Here is a 27189-nt window from a genome sequence, read left to right on the forward strand (position 1 = left end):
AAATGCCCATCCTTATTTGCTTACAGGGAGAACATTTCATACATTTGGCAACAAATATTTGTTTAATCACTACACTATCCAAATATGCCTCTAGTAAGTCATTTACATGTAAAACAAGAGTTTAAAATTTGAAATATGTGCCTTTTTCTGTGTAAATCACAAGCCTTTTTTTTATTTTTATGGACACCTTGTATTCCTTTATGGTGTGCTATGTTACGTTACACCACAGATTCAGGACATTACATGGTTGGACATTCAATGTCTGAGACTCTGAAAGCTGGAAGACTGTTTCTACATGGTTTGCAGACGTTTATCTCCTATGAATGGTTTCATTGTGTACACTGCATGAATTTCCCCTCATAGAAATCAACACCTTGCTTCAAATCCCTCTTTCATAAGAAATGAGCGTATCAACCACACAAGGCTCACTTTCTGTCCCACTTTTCTCTCTCACACACATTAGAGTAACTTTTAAAAAAATATATATATTATATTATATTATATATATATATATATATATATATATATATATATATATATATATACTACAGGTGCATCTCAATAAATTAGAATGTCGTGGAAAAGTTCGTTTATTTCAGTAATTCAACTCAAATTGTGAAACTCGTGTATTAAATAAATTCAATGCACACAGACTGAAGTAGTTTAAGTCTTTGGTTCTTTTAATTGTGATGATTTTGGCTCACATTTAACAAAAACCCACCAATTCACTATCTCAAAAAATTAGAATACATCATAAGACCAATAAAAAAAACATTTTTAGCGAATTGTTGGCCTTCTGGAAAGTATGTTCATTTACTGTATATGTACTCAATACTTGGTAGGGGCTCCTTTTGCTTTAATTACTGCCTCAATTCGGCGTGGCATGGAGGTGATCAGTTTGTGGCACTGCTGAGGTGGTGTGGAAGCCCAGGTTTCTTAGACAGTGGCCTTCAGCTCATCTGCATTTTGTGGTCTCTTGTTTCTCATTGTCCTCTTGACAATACCCCATAGATTCTCTATGGAGTTCAGGTCTGGTGAGTTTGCTGGCCAGTCAAGCACACCAACACCATGGTCATTTAACCAACTTTTGGTGCTTTTGGCAGTGTGGGCAGGTGCCAAATCCTGCTGGAAAATGAAATCAGCATCTTTAAAAAGCTGGTCAGCAGAAGGAAGCATGAAGTGCTCCAAAATTTCTTGGTAAACGAGTGCAGTGACTTTGGTTTTCAAAGAACACAATGGACCAACACCAGCAGATGACATTGCACCCCAAATCATCACAGACTGTGGAAACTTAACACTGGACTTCAAGCAACTTGGGCTATGAGCTTCTCCACCCTTCCTCCAGACTCTAGGACCTTGGTTTCCAAATGAAATACAAAACTTGCTCTCATCTGAAAAGAGGACTTTGGACCACTGGGCAACAGTCCAGTTCTTCTTCTCCTTAGCCCAGGTAAGACGCCTCTGACGTTGTCTGTGGTTCAGGAGTGGCTTAACAAGAGGAATACGACAACTGTAGCCAAATTCCTTGACACGTCTGTGTGTGGTGACCCCAGCCTCAGTCCATTCCTTGTGAAGTTCACCCAAATTCTTGAATCGATTTTGCTTGACAATCATAAGGCTGCGGTTCTCTCGGTTGGTTGTGCATCTTTTTCTTCCACACTTTTTCCTTCCACTCAACTTTCTGTTAACATGCTTGGAAACAGCACTCTGTGAACAGCCAGCTTATTTGGCAATGAATGTTTGTGGCTTACCCTCCTTGTGAAGGGTGTCAATGATTGTCTTCTGGACAACTGTCAGATCAGCAGTCTTCCCCATGATTGTGTAGCCTAGTGAAACAAACTGAGAGACCATTTTGAAGGCTCAGGAAACCTTTGCAGGTGTTTTGAGTTGATTAGCTGATTGGCATGTCACCATATTCTAATTTTTTGAGATAGTGAATTGGTGGGTTTTTGTTAAATGTGAGCCAAAATCATCACAATTAAAAGAACAAAAGACTTAAACTACTTCAGTCTGTGTGCATTGAATTTATTTAATACACGAGTTTCACAATTTGAGTTGAATTACTGAAATAAATGAACTTTTCCACGACATTCTAATTTATTGAGATGCACCTTTATATATATATATCAGCACTGGTGCTAAAATAATTGGGGCTGCCTAGTGTGGCCTAGTGGTTAAATATCTGGGCTGATAACTGAAATGCTGCAGGTTCGAAGCCCACAAGGGTTGATCCATAAACTACTACATGAATCACTCATATATTATTAGCTAGACACTGAAAGGATTAGTTCACCCAAAAATTTAAATTCTCTCATTATTTACTTACCCTGATGTCATCCCAGATGTGTATGACTATATTTCTTCAGCAGAACACAAATGAAGATTTTTAGAAGACAGAGCTCTGACAGGTCCTTATTATGGAAGTACATGGGTGCTAGCAACATTTAGGCTGCATAAAAGTAATCCACATGACTCCAGAAGACATTCACTGATCGACTGAAGTGAATCGATACGGTTACGTAAGAAACAAGTTGATAATTAAAACGTTTTGCACTTTAAATCAGAGCTTCCATCCAGGTCTCTGATGCGGTTTGAAATGGCTGAACTCTCGCATGATGTTCGTTATCCTGTTGTAAATACGTGCCGCTTCCAAATTCTCTCGTGAACTCGCCGACACGCTTAGGTCATGCTTCGTGTCAGCTGTTGGGAGGAAGCGCTTTTTAAAAGTAAATAATGTTTAAGTTATCAATCTATTTTTTACACAAACGTATCGATTTGCTTCAGAAGACATTCATTGATCGATTGGAGTAATGTGGATTACTTTTATGCAGCCTAAATGTGACTTTTGGACCGTCAAAGTGCTGGCACCCTTGTACTTGAATTATAAGGAGCTGACGGAGCTCTATCTTTTTCTAAAAATCTTCATTTGTGTTCTGCTGAAGAAATACAGTCATGCACATCTGGGATGGCATCAGGGTAAGTGAATAATGAGAGAATTTTAATTTGTGGGTGAATTATTCCTTTAAAGGTGCTTTCATATATTATATATATATATGTGTGTTTTGTTTTTCACATTTTACAACATAAAAATTTGCAGACCTTTTGACAAATATGTTTAAAATGATGTACTATCACATGAGATGAAGACTCCAGTTATATCAGTGGCCTAAAAAAAAGCTGTTTTATTCGACACAAGGGGGTTATCCATCATGGCTGTTACTATGTTGAGATCCCATGACCAGATGAATACTACTACGACTAATACCACTTAATGGGATTGTAATTTATTCCCTCATTACAGACACTGTACAGAGTCATGCACCTTTTTCTTTTTGTCCAATTTCCAAATACTTCTTTGCTTCAAATCAAAATTTGTAATGTTGTGATTCACATCAGAGCTGGTTGGTTTGGTTCATGGCTCAGATCTCTGTTTTAAAGTATTTTCTGAAATCCCTAAGAAAAAAAATTAATGGGAAAAATACTTCTGGAACAAAGACAGCTGAAAAAGTGGGCGGGCACTGTGGCGCTCTATTGTCGGACATTTTCGGTTGCTAAAAGTAATCATGGGTGCCAACTATGGCTGTTAATAGAGTATTTCTACACTGACATCAGGAATAAAAAACATTTGCTTTTTACTTGATGCTGCACCTACAATAGCTGCATTTCCACTATCGGGCCAAATGAGGGTGTGCTAGCTAGCTCGGTTGCGTTCCCACTGTCACTTACGGGGCTTCATCATGCCACCTCGGGGCCATGGCCTTTGGCCCACTGATTACCCTTAGGAAAAACAAGGCCAACTAGGGATTGAGGCGGGGTCAATTTCAAAGCCGGAGTTTCGCTGAGTCAGGTCAGAGGTTTCAGCACCAAGATCGCCAAACTTGCATGTTGTGTATCCAGCGCACAACGGTACAGGTTCGGGAAAAATTTAAAAATTGCAGGCACAGTACAAATTTATTAAAATGCGCAACAGGCCAAGCGGTGCCCAAAGATCATACAGCTGAAGTCAGAAGTTTACATAGACGGTAGCCAAATATATTTAAACACAGATTTTCACAATTCCAGACATTTAATTGTGGAACAAATTCCCTGTCTTAGGTCAGTTAGGATCACAACTTTATTTTGAGAACGTGAAATGTCTGGTGCCTGGGTAGCTCAGCAAGTATTGACACTGACTACTGGAGTTGCGAGGTCGAATCCAGGGTGTGCTGAGTGACTCCAGCCAGGTCTCCTAAGCAACCAAATTGCTAGGGAGGGTAGAGTCACATGGGGTAACCTCCTCGTGGTCGCTATAATATGTGGTTCTCGCACTCGGTGGGGCACGTGGCGAGTTGTGCGTGGATGCGGAGAATAGTGTGAAGCCTCCACACGTGCTACGTCTCCATGGTAACGCACTCAAGCCATGAGATAAGATGCGTGGATTAACGGTCTCAGATGCGGAGGCAAATGAGCTTCGTCCTCTGCCACCCAGATTGAGGTGAGTAACCACGCCACCACAAGGACCTACTAAGTAGTGGGAATTCCAAATTGGGAGAAAAAAAAATCTTGCCAACATCTATTCCTTAATCATTTCACTATATTCGAGAAAAGACATGTATTTTACTATTAACAATTGCAGAACTATCTGCTGAGATTTGGCCATTACTGTTTGTAATCAAAGAAAATAAGAACGTGCAGTCATGCCTGTTTATTGCATCAAGAACTTTACCGGTTATATTTTTGAATCATTCTACATGTTTAAACATAACAACTAATCCTCTCCAACAGGTTTGAAGGAAGGTTAAACCTTATTATTGATGGTTTTGACCAATATTAAAGTCCACAGTCATTTGTCAATCATCTCCTAAGATTACAAGATATGCAGCGGGTATTGTGTTGAAAATGTACATCAGCGTGACATTGCATCATCATTCACTCCAGTTTGTCATGTCACGATACTGTACAACACTTGCCCTAACAGCACTATCTTAAGTAATCCAAACATTGCTTGTATGCACAACTACAATTGAGGATTGTGTCGTGTGAATAATCCTCCCAAAAGGCATGATATTTACTGTAGACACCACATTAAAATATATATAACAAAAGCATGATCAGTTGAAAGTATATGCAACAACAGTGTGATGCATAGTAACAGTTTAAGCCACATTTAACATAAACTGGCATGCTATGGGCAACATGAGCCAAACCAGTCAGTCACGTCATCAAGGGAAGCAGATGGATAACGAATAGGGATATCCGATTCACCAACGAATCGCTCGTGAGTTGGTTCTTTTTAATGATTCGGTCAAACTGGTTCATAAACCACTAGAATAAGAATAAGAAATTTGGGCGTAACGTGTACGCTAAGGTGGGTGATATAATACTGGAACCATAAAAACGCAAAATTTGACGATTTATTTTCACACAGATAAGAATCAAACTGGAACACAAAATACACAAGGCGAGTCACTACACCACCACGAGGACTTAGAGCGCATTGGGAATTGGGCATTCCAAATTGGGGAGAAAAGGGGAGAAAAAAGAACATTTAAATGTCGAGTCACTTGACGCCATGCGAGGATCGGATGTGTGAATGGCAAGCTCTGTGCACTTTGCTAGTTTTGATACTTTTTATGACATGAACCGGTGAGATTCGATACACTCTGTTCCATAACTGGAGGAGGACATTATGTCAAAGAATTCAAAATCCTCAGGCTCTGGAGACATTAAAAGACACTTACGTGCTCAAGCAGACACCCCCGAGCAGGCCGTGGGCCTGGGAGTCGACTTGGTAGGGGAGGTGCGGGATATGCGGTGGGAGATGCTGAACATGTCGGCAATGCTGATGAAGGTCGTTGCTGACTTGGAGGAACTTGCTGTGATACGTCGATCGATCACCGCTATGGAGGCGAAGTCCACTGATGTGGTTACAAGAGTGGGGGATGTCGAGAAATGGATTGATTACCTGGAGTCAACGGAGAGGGAATTATCTGCTAATCCACTAGCAAGCAAGGTGGATTTGGAACGTGTCTGGGTGAGGTTGGAGGACATGGAAAACCGTAGCCGACGGAATAACGTCCGTATCGTCGGAATCCCGGAGGGAGTAGAGGGACAGGATATGGTGAAATTCCTGGATGGGCTCTTTCAGTGTCTGCCTGACATAGCAGGCCATAAGCTGGAAATCGGGCAAGCTCACAGGGTTCCTGCTCAGCGATCCGTGGAGGGAGAAAGGCCCCGATCAATTCTGGCCAAATTTCTGAGATCATCCGATAAAGATCTTGTGTAACGCGAGGCGAGGAGTAAAGGAAGGCTTTCTTGGAAGAACCACAGAATTTTTTTATTCCCAGATTTTGCGAACTTGACAAGAGAGAAACGTGATCGATTCAAGGAGTGCAAGAAACTTTTACATCAACGGAAGGTCGCTTTTACACTGATATTCCTGGCCAAACTGAGAATAGATGCTAAGGATGGCCGTAAAATATTCACATACCCACAGCCAGCGATGTCCTTCATAAAGTCCATGGAGTGAGTAAGTCATCTTGTTGTACTCCCATTGTAGCCGAGTAGACCGGCTCACTGAACATTCACTTGACTGTTTGAGGAATCTGCACGATTTGTTTGTGCTGGTTCCGCCTACTGGCAGGAGTTTATTTTGTAGAGTAACATACCTTCAGGACAGTTTGCATGAATCTACAAGCTCTTTGTGTTTATTCTGCCTATTGGCTGGAGTTTCTTTTATAGATTATCATTTGTTGTGCAATTCTGTCTCACAAAATTTGTATGGAAACATGGATCATTAGCTGCTTGTCCACTATCGGTCCACTGCGAGCCAGGGCTATCAACTGGCCAGCCAGGGCCAATAGCCTCGTACATCGAGCCGCAAGACCAAAATCAATCTGCATTCCCACCACCTGCCCATTTCACAAGCAAGAGGGAAGCTCAAGCTGAAGTATCATGTTATCTAGAATATCGAGTTTATATAGTATTAAACATAACGTTGGCAACTCATATCATATTAAATGTAACATTGACAACTCACCGACTGTAACTGCCAAGGTGTCTCTAATAATCTCTCCACTAACAGTGGGACAATGTCCCAGCACACCATTCATGGTCTCAAAATTCAGTTGAAGTCAGAAGTTTACATACACTTAGGTTGAAGTCATTTAAACTCATTTTGTAACCACTCCACAGATTTCATATTAGCAAACTATAGTTTTGGCAAGTCGTTTAGGACATCTACTTTGTGCATGACACGAGTAATTTTTCCAACAATTGTTTACAGACAGATTGTTTCACTTTTAATTGACTATATCACAATTCCAGTGGGTCAGAAGTTTTCATTCACTAAGTTAACTGTGCCTTCAAGCAGCTTGGAAAATTCCAGAAAGTGATGTCAAGCCTTAAGGCAATCAGCTTCTGATAGGCTAATTGGCTAAATTTGAGTCAATTGGAGGTGTACCTGTGGATGTATTTTAAGGCCTACCTTCAAACTCAGTGCCTCTTTGCTTGACATCATGGGAAAATCAAAAGAAATCAGCCAAGACCTCAGAAAAAAAAATTGTGGACCTCCACAAGTCTGGTTCATCCTTGGGAGCAATTTCCAAATGCCTGAAGGTACCATGTTCATCTGTACAAACAGTAATATGCAAGTATAAACACCATGGGACCATGCAGCCATCCTACCGCTCAAGAAAGAGACGCATTCTGTCTCCTAGTGATGAACGTAGTTCTTGGACTTGAGCAATCCAACGGCAAAGTTGTCATGGGGGTTCTTGTTGGCGTGCATAGACTGTTTGAGTTTGGAGGGACAGACGCCAGTTGACTCACTCTCTCTCTATTTATCTTTTTATGAGGACTTAACCAGTCATTAAAATAAATAAATAAATAAAAATAATTACTGTTGCACTTTAATCTGTTTTGAATACTATTCTGATGCTAGTGAAACTTTGTAATATGGCACTTTTCATACCACTGTCTCCTTAAGATAATTTGCCTTTGTTTTCCTCTTTTGTAAGTCGCTTTGGATAAAAGCGTCTGGCAAATGAATAAATGTAAAAATGTAAATGTAAGTCAAAGTGTAAATTACTACTACACTTTCTAAGCTGGAGTGGTGTGTGGAGTGGTGGTGGTGTAGTGGGCTAAAGCACAAAACTGGTAAGCAGAAGGTTGCCGGTTTGATCCCCGCAGCCACCAACATTGTGTCCTTGAGCAAAGCACTTAACTCCGGGGGGATCATCCCTGTAATAAGTGCACTGTAAGTTGCTTTGGATAAAAGCCTCTGCCAAATGCATAAATGTAAATGTGAAACCATCTGAGCCCATATACACCTTTGAGTTGGATACCTAGAGGTGGAATGCAATCTGGTTAGAAAACAGTCTTGTTTTTTTAAGCCTTTTTAAACATCATCCCACTGGTTTTGCACCTGTTCTCTACCCCTCTAACTGTAACCAATCTAGCTTCAACTGGTTCATCTTTATGCTTCTCATCTCTTGCACCTTTGGCTCCTTCCAGACCCTGAATGTATGAAAATGTGTGTGTGTGTCTGTGTCAAGTTTTCTTAAAGGAATATTCTGGTTTGAATACAAGTTAAGCTCATTCGACAGCATTTGTGGCCTAATGTTAATTACCACAACAACAAAATTCAACTCGTCCCTCCTTTTCTTTAAAAAACAAAACAAAAATTGAGGTAACAGTGAGGGTTTAAAAAAGCAGAAATGTGAAGCTTATAATTTTATAAAAGCACTTACATTAATACTTTTGTTAAAACTTGCATATTATTTGAGCTGTAAAGCTGTTTAAATCATTGTTTTTACAGTCGTTTAAGGGTTTCACACTGGCCCCTGACCATTGGGCCATCCTTATTGTTAAGTCCTGTACAAGCAGAGTGTCTCTCTCTCTCTCACACACACACACAAGCTTATCTCACCATGTCCAGCCTTATGGATGAGTCAGCAAGTGCTGTCAGCTGCTTTCCAAATTATCACAGGGAGAGGGAGAGAGAGAGAGAGAGAGAGAGAGAGGTCTCATATTACACTCCTTGTCTCTCTCCTCATCACTCCCTTAGTTTTACTTCTATTTTCATATTCAATCAGATGCACAACACGGAATCAAAACACTGACCTGGTGCTGTATGAATACATATAACATTTCAATCCTGGTTCGGTTTTACTGTGTGTTGTGAAGTTACACAGACCAGAGTGATGAAAGCTGACCCCAGACCAGCCTATTGTTCAGAGTCGTTCTCATTTGTTCAGCCTCCTTACGAGACCCAGGGTGTGAAACTAGACTTTACTGAGCTCCTTACACAATAGTGCTTATGCTTCTTAACGAAGCAGCTAAAGACAGCCAAAAAATATGAGAGCTTTGATAAGACATGAACTGCTAACATTACCACTGTTAAGTTTCATGACTAAGAAAACTAGCTTCATGCACATAATTATCCCATTCTGTATATAGCTAATGTAGCATATAATACAATGGCGACTCGTCAGAGGCGGCAATGGAGGCTGAGCCTCCTCAAACTTGAATGCCTTAAATGAAATTGTATTTTTATTTTTTTTATTTCATGCATGAATCAGTATGAATGCCAGAGGAGGCTGACGGCATAAAGTCATTAGTAAACTGACCAATCAAAATGGATATTCAAATCACGCAATGTCATCTGCTTCTGTCAAAATTGCAGCTATAAATGGCAAAACCGAGGCAAAATGACATTTGCCTTCTACTGCATTCATAACCAATCTTTATCAGAGGCAACCTTTCAAATCAGCTTTCAGTATCACATTAATGCGTCATCAAGCCTGCTTATAGTTAACACAACAGGTGATAAGAAACTTTCAGAATTTGCAAAGATATTGATGAAATGTTATTGAAAGATCTAAAACACAAAAGACTGAATGACAGGATCATATATAAATTTGATTCAATGAAGCAGTGGAGGATGCTGTATTAAGTACTGTAGATGTTACTGTATAAGGAATGATGTCATCCATTCATTTATAAATGTTTGCATTAATCACAGTCTGTAGATAGCACTGCGTGATTTTTTTCCGCTTGTTTACTGTATTGACAAGTGTTGGGTCGGTGATCGCAAAGATAACACATAACACATAGGAAATTATCAAGACTATTTTAAGATATCACGGAGAGGAGATCATGTGTGTACGGGAACATAGTTACCAGAAGAAACATGATATTTAAATTCACTGCAATCTTTTATTGGGTTGATCTTTCAATATTAATGAACATACTTGCCTTCCCAGAAAATTCCCTCACGGACCGCCACTGGTTTAATAAGAAAAAGAGTATTTTTTGTTATTGTTAAAATAATACACAGCCAACTATAAGTAAGCCATCTGTAAGTTGATTCCTCCGAAAAGTGCAAAAACTGTGGTTCTATGGCTCTATCAAAACATTGCTCTGTTTGTTTGAGTATCACGACCAGCTCAACATAGCAACGAGTTTGGCAATGACAGATGAGAGGAGAGTTCAGGAAACCTGTTTGAAAACAGTCATTATTTTTGCATTTCTTTATGGTGGCGTTAGTGGTGAAAAAGAGATCGCTCTTATTTGGCAAGCATCCATTACAAAATATTGTATCTGTTGGGTTTTCATTTCTCGGACAACAGACAGGACACACTTATGCTATTTACAATGAGGTATTTTTTTAATTCAATGTTTTGCACTGTACAATGCAGAAACAAGACAAATGTAATGCAACAAGTTTGGCAAAACAAACGAACGACTATGATGAAACAGCATGCTGGAACACACGTGAAGAAGTATAATGAAACAACAGCTAGCGTTATACAGGGCCACACCACACCTGCAATGCAAATTTACTATGAATACACAAAACAAAATTGGAACCCTTATAAACCACCCCACTAAAGCCCAAATAAATGACTTACCTTCAGTGAGAAAGGCTCTTATACACTAAGCTAACCACATCAACACACTTCAACCTAATAATATATACAGATTAATATCGGTTCAGTTGGTACAGGCGCAAGAATAAAAAGCAAACGCGCAACTGACAGAGAGAGAGAAAACAAAGCTGCAGGGTTGATCCTGCTGCTTCTCTTGCAAACAAAATGCAAGAGAAGCACTAAATAGTTTACAGGCAAGATAACAAACACAACGTCCTCTTTATGAACACCATTTATCAATCAAATACTTAACGCACACTGAACCAATCACAAGGGAGAGGCACATGTGTGCTTAAAAATAGAGAATTGAGCTTAATATTAGCAACCACATTCTCTAATAAGAGGCACGCATCAAGCGCGCTCAATAAGGAATGCGCATAGACACTGTCAGGCATAATAATGATTTTAAAAAACACATTAAAGCCAGCTTATTGGTCACACAATTACTATGCATGCAACTTTTTTAAACTCATAGTAATTGAGAGATACATACATTTAAAAATTCACTTGTTACACTGGAACATTTAAAATATAGTGAATTTAAAAATGTGCTTAAACTAATCTTAAAGGAAATGTTGACCATTTACAAGACCTGTACATGCTGATTATAGCCTACTGATTAATTTCTAACCTAAAATCTTGATGTGTAGCCTATCATTCATTTTACCCAAGAATTTTACTGCATTAGTCTCTCTAAAATACAGCATGGCAACATGGCTTAAAGTTTGTGGGTAAAACCAGAACGTTAGGATGTATTGAAACATTTGTCATGAGCCTATTTTATATATATATATATATATATATACTTTCAAAAATTGTCCTAAAATTTGGTGAATCTTTGGACGTCTTTAAAAAATTGCATGTCTGCAAATATTAAAACAGCAAATTATGTTTTATATGTGCAGGGTTGGGGAGTAACGGAATACATGTAACGGGATTACGTATTTAAAATACAAAATATAAGTAACTGTATTCCACTACAGTTACAATTTAAATCATTGGTAATTAGAATACAGTTACATTCAAAAAGTATTTTGATTACTGAAGAGATTTCTTTGCATTTTATTGTCATTTGTTTCATTTAATATTTAATCCTTTCAGATGGAAAACATTTATACATATAAATGATGCGATCCAAAGTGCATTTGAACAGTGGTGAAACACTTTAATATGTGTTACATTCATACGAGCAGACAGAGAAGTACATTTGAAGTAAGTTTGGAGCAGAAGAAATAGAAATAAACCTTGTGTAAATTGTCGGCTTTATGCTAAGCTAAAATGCTATTTCTAGCCATTTTACATGCACATTTCCAGGCATGATCATATTTTTTATCAAGAAAATTCACGTTGGCTCAATTTCTTTTTTTCTAGTAAGACCTTTGATATTAGGGCAAAAATCGTATTCTTGATAATAATTTTTGTATTGTGTTCCTGTAAAAATATCTAAAAATCCTTAAAACAAGATCAATTTGATTGATCTTGTTTTAGAAACAACATTGCATAAGATATTTAGGTTTTTCAGAGAATGTATTTTTAACATGTGTATTTTGTCTTACTGTACTGGCAGAGTTTTTATGGTCAAAACAAGTGAAAAAATCTCCCAGTGCTCCAAAGTATTTAGAATATGTTACTGACCTTGAGTAATCTAATGATAAAATTACATTTTACAGCTTGTATTCTGTAATCTGTAGTGGAATTCATTTCAAAAGTAACCCTCCCAACCCTATATGTGTATAGGGGACATTTAAGCAATTATACAGTTGCCCCCCTACAAGCACACCCGGCCCCACACTGGCCCCCCCAGTCAAAATGTTTTAGAACCACCCCTGCAGAGACTCAGTAACTTCACAAAACAGAACAGCTGAGTGTGGTTTTTGATGGTGCTCAGCAGAAAGATGCCTCCACTTGAAAGACAGCCCAGTAACACAAAAGAGAGAGAGAGAGAGAGAGAGAGAGAGAGAGAGAGATATTAATGGTGCATTTTATCATCTAATTAAATTCTGTTTGCATTTCAACCCTGGAGCTGTAAGCTGTGTGAGATTTGCCTTAAAAAAAAAAAAATTCAGTTTTCAAAGAAACAACCAAACATGAAAGCTCCTCTGGTAGAACAGAATATCAGAAACACAATTGGTAAAGCATATATATATATATATATATATATATATATATATATATATATATATATATATATATATATACATACACACACACACACACACACACACACACACACACACACACACACACACACACACTGGCGGCCAAAAGTTTGGAATAATGTACAGATTTTGCTGTTTCAGAAGGAAATTGGTACTTTAATTCACCAAAGTGGTATTCAACTGATCACAAAGTATAGTCAGGACATTACTGATGTAAAAAACAGCACCATCACTGTTTGATAAAAGTCATTTTTGATCAAATCTAGACAGGCCCCATTTCCAGCAGCCATCACTCCAACACCTTATCCTTGAGTAATCATGCTAAATTGCTAATTTGGTACTAGAAAATCACTTGCCATTAGCTGAAAGCTATTTGGGTTGTTAAATGATGCCACAGTATGCAATAGACCGGCACATCAGAAAGAGATGTGGAAGGCCCATGTACAACTAAACAAGAGGATAAGTACATCAGAGTCTCTAGTTTGAGAAATAGACACCTCACATGTCCTCAGCTGACAGCTTCATTGAATTCTACCTGCTCAACGCCAGTTTCATGTAAAACAGTAAAGAGAAGAGTCAGGTGTGCAGGCCTTATGGGAAGAACTGCAAAGAAAAAGCCACTTTTGAAACAGAAAAACAAAAAGAAAAGGTTAGAGTGGGCAAAGAAACACAGACATTGGACAACAGATAATTGGAACAGTGTGTTATGGATCTTAACCCCATTGAGCTTTTGTGGGATCAGCTAGATTATAAGGTGAGTGAGAAGTGCTCGACAAGACAGCCACATCTATGGCAAGTGCTACAGGAAGTGTGGGGTGAAATGTCACCTGAGTATCTGGACAAACTGACAGCTAGAATGCCAAGGATCTGCAAAGCTGTCATTGTTGCACGTGGAGGATTTTTTGATGAGGACTCTTTGAAGTAATTTAAGAAGTTCTGAAAAAAATGTCAAATTGTAATAGTAATTTTTCACGTTATTAATGTCCTGACTATACATTGTGATCAGTTGAATGCCATTTTGGTGAATAAAAGTACCAATTTCTTTCCATAAGTGCAAAATCTGTACATTATTCCAGGAAAAATGATCTTAGATCTTTTATAACAACACTTCCTAGAAAAGTTTCATAAACAGTGCCTCTGTTTTGCAGCTCACGATACAAGGATTGTTGTATAAGCTATTGTGAGCTTCCTCTGCGTCAAATCTCAAATCATCAGAATGTTCAGGCTGTTTCCAGTCAAATATGTGGAGTAAGGCTGTCAAATTAAAATTCTACTATTAGTTGAATTTAGAATACAAATGCACAGTCGAATGCTAAAATGAGCTTTCAAATTTTCTTGAGCTAAAACAGACGCTGTTTGAATAGTGGTTCAACGAATAAATCAAAGTCTCGACACACATGGTAAAGGCTTAATTTCCTTTTAAATTGACACAGCGTCTAAAAATGCTTCGCTCCTGCACAAAACGCTGAAGAAGAAAAAACAACAAGGTATGGCGCAACAGTCAAAGACATCCGTCTACTGCATGCTTTCATACAAAAAATGTGTTTGGAGTAAACAGCCCTTTAGGTGGAGGTCTTTGGCAGTTGTGTCTTGACAATGCCTTGGCTTGCTCTTATGAGCATCCCGCAGCATAAGCATTAGGTATGTGCAAACAGTACAACTGTATTTCATGAAAAACTCTGTGATACCGCCAGTATTATGAAGCTTGAAACCACGGTAGTACTATGGCACCAGTATAGGCTACTGTGCAACACTAATTTAACATGGAACCTTCTACTGAAGTGTTTCTTTTCTCATTTTACTTTTTTACTCAAGATCTGAGAATATAAACTGGCTAAATCTTTTGACTATCATTTTACGCACTTTTGTTAACAGCCAGATATGTTCTTTGAAATAAACAATAGCTATAACAAGGTGCTATTTGGTTTATATTGATTCGTTGCACCCTCTTGTGGACGTAGGAGACAACGTTGACTTAAAAACCAGATGTCTTGTAGATCCCACCCCCACCCCACCTGAAATAATGTTGTTCAAATTCACCCTGTTGACAGCCTTAATGTGGAGGAAGTGGCAGAATGTTGCTAGACCACAATCAGTGCAGCTGATAAAAGCAATGAGCACAGAGTACAAGGAGCACAAAACATCCCATCTTTTACCTTATGTTCTCATTGGGTGGCTTCAACTTCTTCATGCCAATCAAGATCTAGATTCTCCAAGATTGGAGAGGACATTCTAAACTCTATTCTAAAGGTTTTGCATCATATGATTAAGTCACAGTAGTTCTGAGGAAACAACTGCATGTTTGTCTGAGATACTGTACATATCCGATTAACTGTGTCAAGTCTTAGAAAAGGCATTACAATCTTTTTCAACCTCTTTTGATTGTTCAGTAGTGGTTTGCTAATAGCGAAAGCAAAGTATGTTGGAGTCTTTTTATAAAGCCTTTAAAGAAGATATGCTCAATACAGCTACAAAGAAGATGTAACATCTAATAGAGCTGCAAACATGACTATATCACTGATGGTCCATAAATAGTTTGCCTTTTGCTCAGTGTTTACACAGTACTGAAACGATTTAATATCTCCCCACACAAAGACGTGCATCCACTCAAATCCAGTTCCCATGGAAGTGTTACGATGTGTTGGCCTGAGATATATGTCTTTCATTTAAACATAACCAAACACAAGAAATGGACAAAATAAAAAACATGAGCTCATGAGTTTGACTTGGAACTGGTTCCACATCTCCACAGTAAATTGGGGAAAGTCCTTAGTTAATAACATCTCAATGACGTCACAATTACAGAATTCCTAACATATCGCGTCACAATCAGAATTGCTATTCTTTGCAACAAAGAGGTGGTGAATCAACACGCCTGTAATAACAGGCTGTCCGTCTGTCTGGACGGGCTGACGTAAATTGTGTAGGCCAAGTTTATGTAGAGACCTTGCGTCGAACAAAGAAGATTTAGTATGCTACACTGTCTATGGCTAAAATAAACAGATGGAGCTACTGGGGAGCCTGGTAGATGTAGCCAGTGTTACTGACAAATGGCCGATTATTAGTATCAATTTGTTTTTAGAAAATATTAGAGATGCTAAAAATATTCGACCATAAATATATAAACAAATAATTGATAGTACATGTTTAGACTACATATAAACATAAGCAGGGCCACTGTCGCAACCTGCTTTCTAGCTTCAAGACCCAGTATTTTGCTTGCTTGGAGGTGGAAAGTTTCAGGGCAACTTTGTTTATTCTAATTGCTTTTCATACGCTTACCTGATATGGAGGTGGTGGTTCCTGATCCAGATCGTTGGCGTCACCGAAACTGGCCCTGTCTGACTGGGATTCATGAAGCAAGGAGATATCATCCGAAGTGGGAGATTTCAGACAATTTCCCATCTCCTTTCCGAACTCCTTGTTGTCTAAAGGTTGAAATCCTGCCTATCCTCTCCTTTCCACCTTTAATCAACGAACCAGACTTCCGTCGTTCAAGGCTGGGCGATTACAACTCTACTATTCATTTAAAACGATCCGATCAAAGTCACAGGAGAGATCCTGACAGAGAAAAACAAACCATTGTCGACACAAAAAAGAACCTGACCAAAAAGTGTCAACTGCGTGCAGCGCATAAACGGCTATCAAACGATGTTTTTATATACATACACAATCTAAACTTCGTTTATTCGCCTAAAAACCTTACTAAGTATTGATGTTTTTGTCTCTAGGCTCTGATGTAAACACTAGTTACCCTTCAACTGATATTTTCCACCATATCAATTATGCGCTCGCTCTCAATGGCGGCTCAGGCAATGTTGCCTTCAGGCAATCAGTCTAAGACCCGCCTCCGTACTGTATAAACCAATCAGCGAACGTCTTCTTAGCAAGGAAGTTACTAGGGTATACTCGTCATCCAATCAGATTTCCGACTTGGATCACCAACAACAGGGTGTTTAAAGCCTGTAAACTTGACCGCATTAGGCCTATTTAACTGTGTGGTTACAATGTATGTGTGAACTCTTACGGATCTACGGACATACTACAGATGTATAGAGTGTAGGAAGGATATTTTTATTGATTGACAAATGTTTCAGACTTGTTGTATTTTTAATTACATCTTATATCAACCTCTTATGTTTATAGTATTTTAAGATTTGATCATTCAACACTTAAATAAAGACCCGTAGTTTAATTCTGGATTAGCCATGTGCTTTTTTTAGATTATGTTCATGTAATATGCATCACACTAAAAGGGATTGTTCATCCAAAAATGAAAATTCTCTCATCATTTACTAACCCTCATGCCGTCCCAGATGTGTATGACTTTCTTTATTCTGCTGAACACAAAGATTTTTTTGAAGAATATTTCAGCTTTGTAGGGCCTCACAATGCAAGTGAATGGGTACCAAAATATTTAAGGTCCAAAAAGCACGTAAAGGCAGCATAAAAGTAATCCATTATACTCGTGGTTAAATCTGTCTTCAGAAGTGATATGATAGGTGTGGGTGAAAAAAAGATCAATATTTAAGTCTTTTTCACTATCAGTTCTCCGCTCTGTCCAGTAGGTGGCAACATGCACAAAGATTGTGAATTGCCAAAAACAAAAGAAGAACGTGAAAGTGAAAGTAGATATTTATTGTAAAAAAAGGACTTGAATATTGATCCGTTTCTCACCTGCACTTATTAAATCGCTTCTGAAGATATGGATTTAACCACTGGAGACATATGGATAACATTTATGCTGCCTTTATATGCTTTTGGAGCTTCAGCATTTTGGTCACCATTCACTTGCATTGTGAGGACCTACAGAGCTGAAATATTCTTCTACAAATCTTTGTGTTTAGCAGAAGAAAAAAGTCATACACATCTGGGATGGCATGAGGGTGTAAATGATTAGATAATTTTCATTTTTGGGTGAAGTATCCCTTTAAGGAGGCAAGTATGCTTGGTTCGAAGAGGTAAAACCAAAGAGATGTCTTTTGGAATGCTATTATATCATTTAATTTTAAATTAGAAAATGTAAATTCAGTATTTACAGGAATGTTTGTTTGCACAGGAGCCATGCACAACATACAGGATTTTGCTGACCTCTATAGTCCAGATCCTGTAAAATCAACCTAAATCAGTAGGAATTTTCAATGAGAGAGAAAACAGAAGCCTTTACAATAAAATTACAATATAATGTATCATTCTTAAAAAATAAAAAATAAAAATTGGTTTTACCACCTTTAAGACAATATGATTTTTCCAGGGGTCATATCTTTTAATAGTTCAAATACACAGAACTATTGAAGCAGTTGAAATTCAGTTGCTTTACAAAATGTCATGTTACAAGTAGGCTTTGACATTTCTGAGCAAATGCATGATTGCAAAATTATCTGATGATTGTTTTTGCATGATGTAAATCTGACTTTGGTAGAACTGAATCTCATGAAACAGGCACCATAAAGAATGCATTACAGTAGAAGAAAATTCCTTCTGACACAATTTAACTGATTTGAGATGAATTAATACAAAACACACTTTAGAATAAGCCTTGCTGTGCAGGGCTGTCTACCTAAAAATAAATTTGAAAATACACTGCATTTGAGAACAATGTTGCAGCTGTTTAGTTGGTTGAACTTCACACTATGGGAAAAGTCTTTATAAAGTAGCATTTATAATTTAAACAAAATAGAAGAATTACAGTTGAACCCTGAACCTCTACCCTGAACCAGCTTAAATTTTCTCTCTTTTCATAATGTAAGTCTGTAGTGGTTGTCAATGCATCCCTAACGCTGGTTGGAGTTAGGACACCAGCCTGTCTTGCGTGTATCTAAAAGACTTGTTTGTTTGAGCTCAAGTACGATCTGGACCGAGTCCACATGAAGGAGATTGCCTTTCTAAAAGACGCATTTAGCTTGCCCACTTAAAACGGGACAATTTTGAAAGATGCCATAACAGTGAATAAATACTAAAAAGAAACAGGAAAATAAACCCACTTAAAATCTTCAGAATTCTTGTCAGATAGTCATTTTATGTTGTTATAAACATGTTTTCTTTTTTTTAACACATTGCTAAAACAGACTAACTATGCAAACAGAAACACCAAGACAATGTTAAATATGATACAAATTAAACTGAGAACAGGATTAATCCTGTACATAAGATTTAACAAGGCCACAGTACTCTAACTGAAGAGTAACCCATGATTTCAAAACTCTGAAGCATAGGTTTATTTTATGACCTATTTACCTCCAAAAATTATAAAGTAAACTAATAGCTGTGCATATGTGCTTTAAATCCAAATAAAACTATATTACAGTAAGCCATAAGGCACAGCCACGTCTAGACTACTGTTGTAACAGCATGACAACAGTTTCTATGGTAGTTGTGGAGAGCATTATCAAAGAGTTCTAAAAACAGCCAAAAATGATTGACAGATGTGTGATTTGAGAGGCAATTTTCTTAACCTTATGTGCCAGGATAATATTGTTGTTATTGTATAGTAACTGTATTATCATTATTAATGACAACAGTGGTACATTTACAATATTATAATAGCATGATCTCATTTCTGTGACATAACAGCATAATGCTATTACTTTGTCTTGACTGAACTGCACTACACCCCATGTACTATACTCATGCACCTGTGGTTCCATGTACCGTATTATTTGTTTGTGTGCGTAATGAAATGAAGATTATTTTTCACTATAAGCTTAGTTCTGCTCTAATCGGTCATGTGCTCCTTAAGTCCTCCTGTTGGCATCTGTCCCCCCTGCGTCAAGCATGATCATAGCTGCTGTGACCCCAGTGGTAACTCCTAGCTGCTAAGGGCTGGAGGGTGAGCAGTGGTTTCCGTTCTCAGCTGTGCATCGTGCCTTATGTAGTGCTGCCTGGATCCGAAAGTGTGTCCGTGATTCCATGGAGTAGTTCTTGTAATTTTGCCTGGTAACATTTCAAAGAAATCACTGTTAAATGTGTTCAGGACTGATTACGGAACGTATAATGTATTAAATAGGATAAGGGTATAAAATACACATAAGACCAAACGCTGAGTGTTCCAGGGTGAAAAATGTGATGGATATGGAGGCAATATAATGAATATTATTACACACATTAGCTCTGTTCCAAAATCTATTGAGCTGCTTACACTTCCTATTTTCAAAAAGGTAGGCAGCATGATTATGCGTTCCAAATCTGTCACTTGGATGATGTTCCATTTCAGTTAAGAGGCTGCCTTAGAAGGCAGCTGCCTAATGTAGGCAGTAGAGAGCAAGGCAGCTCACTAGGTTTTGGAGTCATGGGAAAATAAGTGTACTGTAGATTGCTAATTATGAAATATGAAACAATCCTTGTGTTATTGCCTAGGGCTGAAAGCAGATTTCACAGAACTCACTTTGCTGTCTCCAGATGTCTGATGGCCTCCTCTACTCTACCATCCTCCAAACACAGTAAACCGTGTTCCAGAAGAGCATTGGGCACCAGGTAGTGGTCATATTTAATCTGACTCTCACTATAGAAGCATAAACACACAGACAGACAGAGAGAGAGTGTGTGAGAGAGAGCATTAACAGTGCCTAAAGCCATATTTACCAATGTTTAACTCTTTTTATCTATTATCAGGGACATGCTGGATATTTTTATTATTAACAAATTTTATTGATTCCATTCAACAAACTTAATAAACATAACAGAAAATGCGGAATCAAATTATATAAAATTAAACCCTTCCCTCTGAACATTCTATTCTTTATGTACTTATCCCCTATATTAATCACCGCCCCATCGCCTAAAATACAGAGTCTGGGGCAAAATGAAATTTTGCCCAATACGTCACACATAAAACTCTGAACCCTCAACCAAAATTCTTGGATCTTAACACACCACCATGGGTTGTGTCCCCATCTTTTGATAGGCATTGCCAGCAGGTGGGTGTGTCTTTAAGACCAAGCCTATACAATCTAGAGGGGGTCCAATAGAATCTATGTAAAATCTTAAATTGCATAAGGCGTCCCTTTGCATCTCTAGATGTAGACTTGACGTTTTTTAGAATGCCTTGCTGAAAAGCAGTTACCGGGCTGTACGCTGTCAGAGTCAAAGCTTTGGATTTAGACCAATTAACTCTGTATCCTGAGAACTTAGAAAAGGAATTAATAATTCTGTGGAGGCAAGGCATAGATCTAGTAGGGTCGGAAACAAATAATAAAATATCATCTGCGTAAAGCAAAAAGCTTGTGCGCCATGCCTCCCACCACCACCCCTGGAAAATCATCCTCCTTTCTTATTGCGGCTGCTAATGGTTCAAGGGCAAGACAGAACAATAATTTGGAAAGAGGGCAACCCTGTCGGGTGCCGCTATCCAGAGTAAAGTAATCTAAAAATTAATCCATTCGTTTGAACCGCCGCTACCGGGTGTCTAAAAAATCTTAAAAAGATAATCCCATTCTACCATATCATACGCCTTTTCGGCGTCAAGTGAGATGGCAGCGACCAGAGTCTGATTGTTCGAAACTGCCCACATGACATTAATGAAATGCCTAATGTTATCAGAAGAGCTATGGCCCAGAATAAACCCCACCTGATCTACATTACTGGTCAAAAGTTTTGAAACACTTGACTGAAATGTTTCTCATGATCTTAAAAATCTTTTGATCTGAAGGCGTATGCTTAAATGTTTGAAATTAGTTTTGTAGACAAAAAAATAATTGTGCCACCATATAAATGTATTTCATTATAAAACTAAAATTTAATAAAAAAAAAAGTTTTTGAAATTGATGACTTGGACCAAATAATAAAGAAAAGCAGCCAATAAGTGCCCAACATAGATGGGAACTCCTTCAATACTGTTTAAAAAGCATCCCAGGGTGATACCTCAAGAAGTTGGTTGAGAAAATGTCAAGAGTACATGTCTGCAAATTCTAGGCAAAGGGTGACTACTTTGAAGATGCTAAAATATAACACAGTTTTGATTTATTTTGGATTTTTTTTAGTCACAACATAATTCCCATAGTTCCATTTATGTTATTCCATAGTTTTGATGAATTACTATTATTCTAAAATGTGAAAAAAAATTATAATAAAGAATGAGTAAGTGTTTCAAAACTTTTGACCGGTAGTTTATATGTATAAGAGATGTCATAACTTTACTTAATCGGTTAGCCAAAATGTTTGACAATATTTTAACGTCTAGCTGGATCAGGGAAATTGGACAATAATTTGTACACTCGCTTGGATCTTTGTCCTTTTTAAAAATCAGACTGATCCGGGCTTGCGTCATGGTTGGCAGAAGCTTTCCATTCTTTAATGATTCTGTATCAAGTTCTAGCAAAAATGGAGAAGGTTCGGCAAAGCCATCTGGCCCCTTAATTACATCGCCAAGCTCCTCCAAGGTTATCTCAGAATCAAGAGAATTCCTTTGCTCAGTTGTCAGTTTAGGAAGTTCTAATGGTTTCACAAAGTTTCTAATATCCTCATCAGTAGACGAAGATGTGGAACTATAGAGATCAAGATCATTCGGCGCTTCAGCTCTGCCTCAGCACTTTTAATATTCCACGAGTTCTTGTACTTTGGATTTTTTGGTGAATGAGGCATACTGTATGATCTGACCCCTAAGAACTGCCTTAAGTGCCTCCCAAGCCACGCCCACAGAGGATACTGAGGACCAGTTGGTCTCCATATAGACACTGATTTCAGTCTTTAGCATTTGTTGGAATTCAGGATTTTGCAAAAGGGATACATTAAAGCACCAACTATATGATTTCTTTTTCTCCATATGTGGCAACACCTCTAAACACACCAGGGTGTGATCTGAGACTAAAATGTTTCCAATTGAGCAATCAACAACAGATGAAATGAGGGACTTAGATATAAAAAAAAAAATCTAGAGTAAATCTTATGGACTGATGAAAAAAATCCCTTCCCCTGCTCTTAATTGAGCCAGCTCTTAATCGAGCCAGCACTATAGAAGAAAATTAATTAAATTAATTAATTAATTAAATGCCCACCCCATATCTTTCCAAATTCTTCAGCTTTTTGCAGGGAAAGGTGCATTTCTTGAAGAAACACTATATCATATTTCTTATGCTTCTAAGAGAAATAACCCTTCATTTTATGGGGTGCCCCAACCATTCACATTCCACGTGGAGAGAGACAATCCACTCATATTAACATTTGACATTTTGACATATAAGAAAAAATAGATTGTGTGTCAAAAACAAGATTATAAAGACCACTTTCCAACATTGGTGGGACCATCAATACCCGAACTTCCCCAGAACAAAACAAACAGAAAAAAGAAAAACGTGCGCATGCCAACTGGCATTCATGTCTCCAAACTCAAACAGTCCATGCACACCTACGAGAGCCCCCATGATAACTTTGCCATTGGATTATTTAAATCCGGTGTTTCTATACAAATTTTGTGAGCAAAAGATAATCTATAACACAAACTCCAGCCAATAGGCAGAATAAACACAAAGAGTGTGTAGATTCATCCATAAAACTGTCCTGAAGGTGTGTTACTCTACAAAATAAGCTTTAGCCGCTAGGCGGAACCAGCACAAAAAAGCGCACAGATTCTTCAAACAGTCAAACAAATGTTCAGTGAGCCGATCCACTCGGCTGCAACATGAGTGCAGGCAAATTACTTAATCACTCCAATGTCTTTGCAAGAAATACTCCGCAAAACAAACTCCAGAATAGGAGGAATAAGTACAAAAAGCATGTAGGTTCATCCATAAAACTGTTGTGAAGGTGTGCCACTCTACAAAATAAACTCCGGCCGCTAGGCGGAACCAGCACAAAAAAAAAAAAAAGTGCTCAGTTTCCTCAAAGACTCAAACGAATGTTCAGTGGGCCGGTCTATTCGGCTGCAAAGTGAGTACCACAAGATGACTTACTCCATTGACTTTATGAAGGACATCGCTTGCTGTGGGCATTTGAATGTTTTACGGCCCTCCTTAGCATCTATTTTCAATTTGGCCGGCAATATCAGTGCAAAAGCGACCTTCCGTTGATGTAAAAGTTTCTTGCATTCCTTGAATTGATCACGTTTCTCTCTAGTCGAATTTGCAAAGTCTGGGAACAAGAAAATGCTGTGATTTGTCCAAGAAAGCCTTCCTTTACTCCTCACTTCACGTAACACAAGATCTTTATTGGATGATCTCAGAAATTTGGACAGAATTGATCGGGCCTGCCTCCCTCCGTGGATCTCTGAGCCGGAACCCTGTGAGCTCGCTTGATTTCCAGCTTATGGCCTGCTATGTCGAGCAGATTTGGAAGGAGCCCATCTAGGAATTTCACCATATCCTGTCCTTCTTCGCCCCCAGGAATTCCGACGAAACGGACATTATTCCGCTGCCTACAGTTCTTCATGTCCTCCAACTTCTCCCAGACACACTCCCAATCCACCTTGGTCAATAGCGGATTAGCAGATAATTTCCTCTCCGATGACTCCAGATAATCGATCCGTTTCTCGACATCCACCACTCTTGTAACCATTTCAGTAAATTTCGCTTCCATGGCAGTGATCAATCGACGTATCACAGCAAGATCCTCCAAGTCAGCAACGACCTTCGTCAGCATTGCCGACATGTTCAGCATCTCCTGCCGCATTTCCCACACTTCTCCAACTAAATCGACTCCGTGGCTCACGGCCTGCTCAGGGGCGTCAACTTGAGCATGTAAGTGTCTTTTAATGTCTCCAGAGCCCAAGGATTTTGAATTCTTTGACACACTGTCCTCCTAGAACAGTTATGGAACAGAGTATATCGAATCTCACCAGTTTATGTCATTAAATGTAATAAAACTAGCAAAGTGCGCAGAGCTCGCTGTTTACTCGTCCAATCCTCGCATGGCATCATGTGACTCTGCGGCATGCTGGAGATTAAAAAGATATATTTTCCGTGCATTGGAATCACTAAACATGTCATTTTACCAGTCTGCCTCATCCAGCTTGATGTTATTGGATATTTAGTACAAGTCAAAATCATATATAAATAGCCCATGTCTGCTTATGACTTCACAAGGACACCATAAACACTTCTCCTCATATTAGTGTGATTTGTAGTGAGGCTAAAGAGGCAGACTGACTTGCAGAGGATGAGAGTGAAGTAATGTTCGGCTTCCTCCTTGTGGCCCAAATGTTTGAGACAAAGCCCCTTCAGTAGACTAACCACACATTGGTCATCTGTAGTGAACTCAGTCCCTAAAGCAAAACAAGCAGAGACATTTATGTTACATAAAATAAGCCAATCGGCGACATGCTCATTCTAGAGAGCATTTAATCCGACACAAGTTTGGAGTACAACACGAGTTTTCAATATTTTGGTCCATTTTCCCAGGAGAGAAAGATTTTCTACATTTGAAATGCCTATATCTGCTAAAAGATCATTTTGTCAACTTTTAGTATACACTAGCATGTAGATGGCCTTAAAGGGATAGTCCACCCAAAAAATGTAAATTCTCTCATTATTTAATCACCCTCATGCCATCCCAGACTTTCTTCTGCAGAACACATAAGAAGATTTTTAGAAGTATATCTCAGCTCTGTAGGTCCATACAATGCAACTGAATGGTGACCAGACCTTTCAAGCTTCAAAAATCACATAAGGGCATATGGTAATATATGTCTTCTGAAGCAATGCAATCACTTTGGGTGAAAATTAGATCAATATTTCAATCCTTTTTTACTTTAAATCTCCACTTTCACTTTTAGCATGTAAAAGTGAAAGCGGAGATTCATAGTAAAAAAGGACTTAAATATTGATCCATTTCTCACCCACACCTATCATATCACTTCTGAAGACATGTATTTAACAACTGGAGTCGTTTGGATTACTTTTATGCTGCCTTTATTTGATTTTTGAAGCTTGAAAGGTCTGGTCACCATTCACATGCATAAGAGCTGAGATATTCTTCCAAAAATCTTCATTTGTGTTCTTTAGAAGAAAGTCATACACATCTTGGATGGCATGAGGGTGATTAAATGATGAGAGAATTTACATTTTGCGGTGAACTATCCCTTTATGGAGGCAAGTATGCTAGGTTCGAAGAGGAAAAAACCAAAGAGATGTCCTTTGGAATGCTATTATATCATTTAATTTAATTTAAGGTAAGACTGACACATAGGAAATGTGGTGAGATCCAGAATTGGCTTGGCTAAATGTCGTAAACTGTATGACATTGTATGGAGGGAGATCTCACTTGGATGTTGCTCAAGCTTCTGTTGTGCCTCATTCAGGGTCTTCAGCATGCCTTCTGTAAGGTCATTGTGCTTCCCAATCACAGTGTAGCCATTCCAGATATACATCATTTCCTGTCATGTAAACAAACCCACACACACTGAGTGAGAATCTGAGAATGCATCTTGTTCAGGTGTTTCCTATTGTTTATATTGCAATGGGATTAAGTTAAGACAGTCTCATTCTTTACTCTTCATAATTAAATGTGTATATAAGAAAATTGCAGCAGAAAATATGCATTATATATATATTTAAGGAGCTACACAGTATTAGGTTAATGCAGTCCAGGAACTGACCAATGGAGGAGCAGGAAGAGGAATGGGATTGTCTGTATTGTAGCGTCGAGCTTTTCTGATGGCAAACTTCTCTGTTGGTAATGACTTCCCAGCTATTTTCTGCTTCAGACCATGAACTTGTCTGAAGGATGTAGAACAGACAATAGTAAATAACAGCAATAATCAAACACGCTTATTGATTCAATCTGAAGGTTTCAAATTGATTCACCGATTCATTTGAGTCCCTGCAGAAAAGTCCATGTGTGGCATTTTATGTTTTCTTTTGCGTTACAAAATATTTTGTTAAATGCTGCTGATCATTATTATGTTTTCAATTCAGATATATAAATTACTGTGTTTTCTCATTTTAGAATTTGTATTTAGCAGGACTGTAACCAACACACACATTGACATTGGTCCCCCAAATCCTAAATATGTGGTGACTTCCTTGGTATTTAGTGTAAATTTAACAGTTAATGTTTTCAACCTAAACAAGATCCTCATTGTTTTTGTGCCAGATAAATACTGTTCTAATTGTGAAAATAAATCATTTGATTGCTATCTGTAGTTAGCTTTTTTTAGAAGCTTCAAGTATAGCTAACTATATTTCTAAGCT

General features: G+C 38.3%; 2 protein-coding genes across 5 annotated transcripts in view; both read right to left on the reverse strand.

Moving 5' to 3' along the window:
• LOC127415263 (RING finger protein 11-like) overlaps positions 1-16889 on the reverse strand; it is a 40295-nt gene extending 23406 nt beyond the window's left edge. For both annotated transcript variants that reach the window (XR_007892919.1, XM_051653948.1), the window contains exon 1: positions 16352-16889. Coding sequence is in view for 1 of the 2 variants with exons in the window: in XM_051653948.1 (XP_051509908.1) it covers positions 16352-16474 (123 nt within the window). In the remaining variant the exon portion in view is untranslated. The remainder of the gene's footprint in view (positions 1-16351) is intronic.
• Positions 16890-17969: 1080 nt separating this feature from the next.
• LOC127415253 (tetratricopeptide repeat protein 39A-like) overlaps positions 17970-27189 on the reverse strand; it is a 51563-nt gene continuing 42343 nt past the window's right edge. For all 3 annotated transcript variants that reach the window (XM_051653928.1, XM_051653929.1, XM_051653930.1), the window contains 5 exons: positions 26595-26715; positions 26261-26372; positions 25148-25262; positions 20454-20570; positions 17970-20002 (listed from right to left, as the gene is read on the reverse strand). In XM_051653928.1, coding sequence (XP_051509888.1) covers positions 19885-20002; positions 20454-20570; positions 25148-25262; positions 26261-26372; positions 26595-26715 — 583 coding nt within the window. In that variant the 3' untranslated portion in view covers positions 17970-19884. The remainder of the gene's footprint in view (positions 20003-20453; positions 20571-25147; positions 25263-26260; positions 26373-26594; positions 26716-27189) is intronic.

This window comes from Myxocyprinus asiaticus, chromosome 24 (assembly GCF_019703515.2).
Source record: "Myxocyprinus asiaticus isolate MX2 ecotype Aquarium Trade chromosome 24, UBuf_Myxa_2, whole genome shotgun sequence".
Classification (NCBI taxonomy): domain Eukaryota; kingdom Metazoa; phylum Chordata; class Actinopteri; order Cypriniformes; family Catostomidae; genus Myxocyprinus; species Myxocyprinus asiaticus.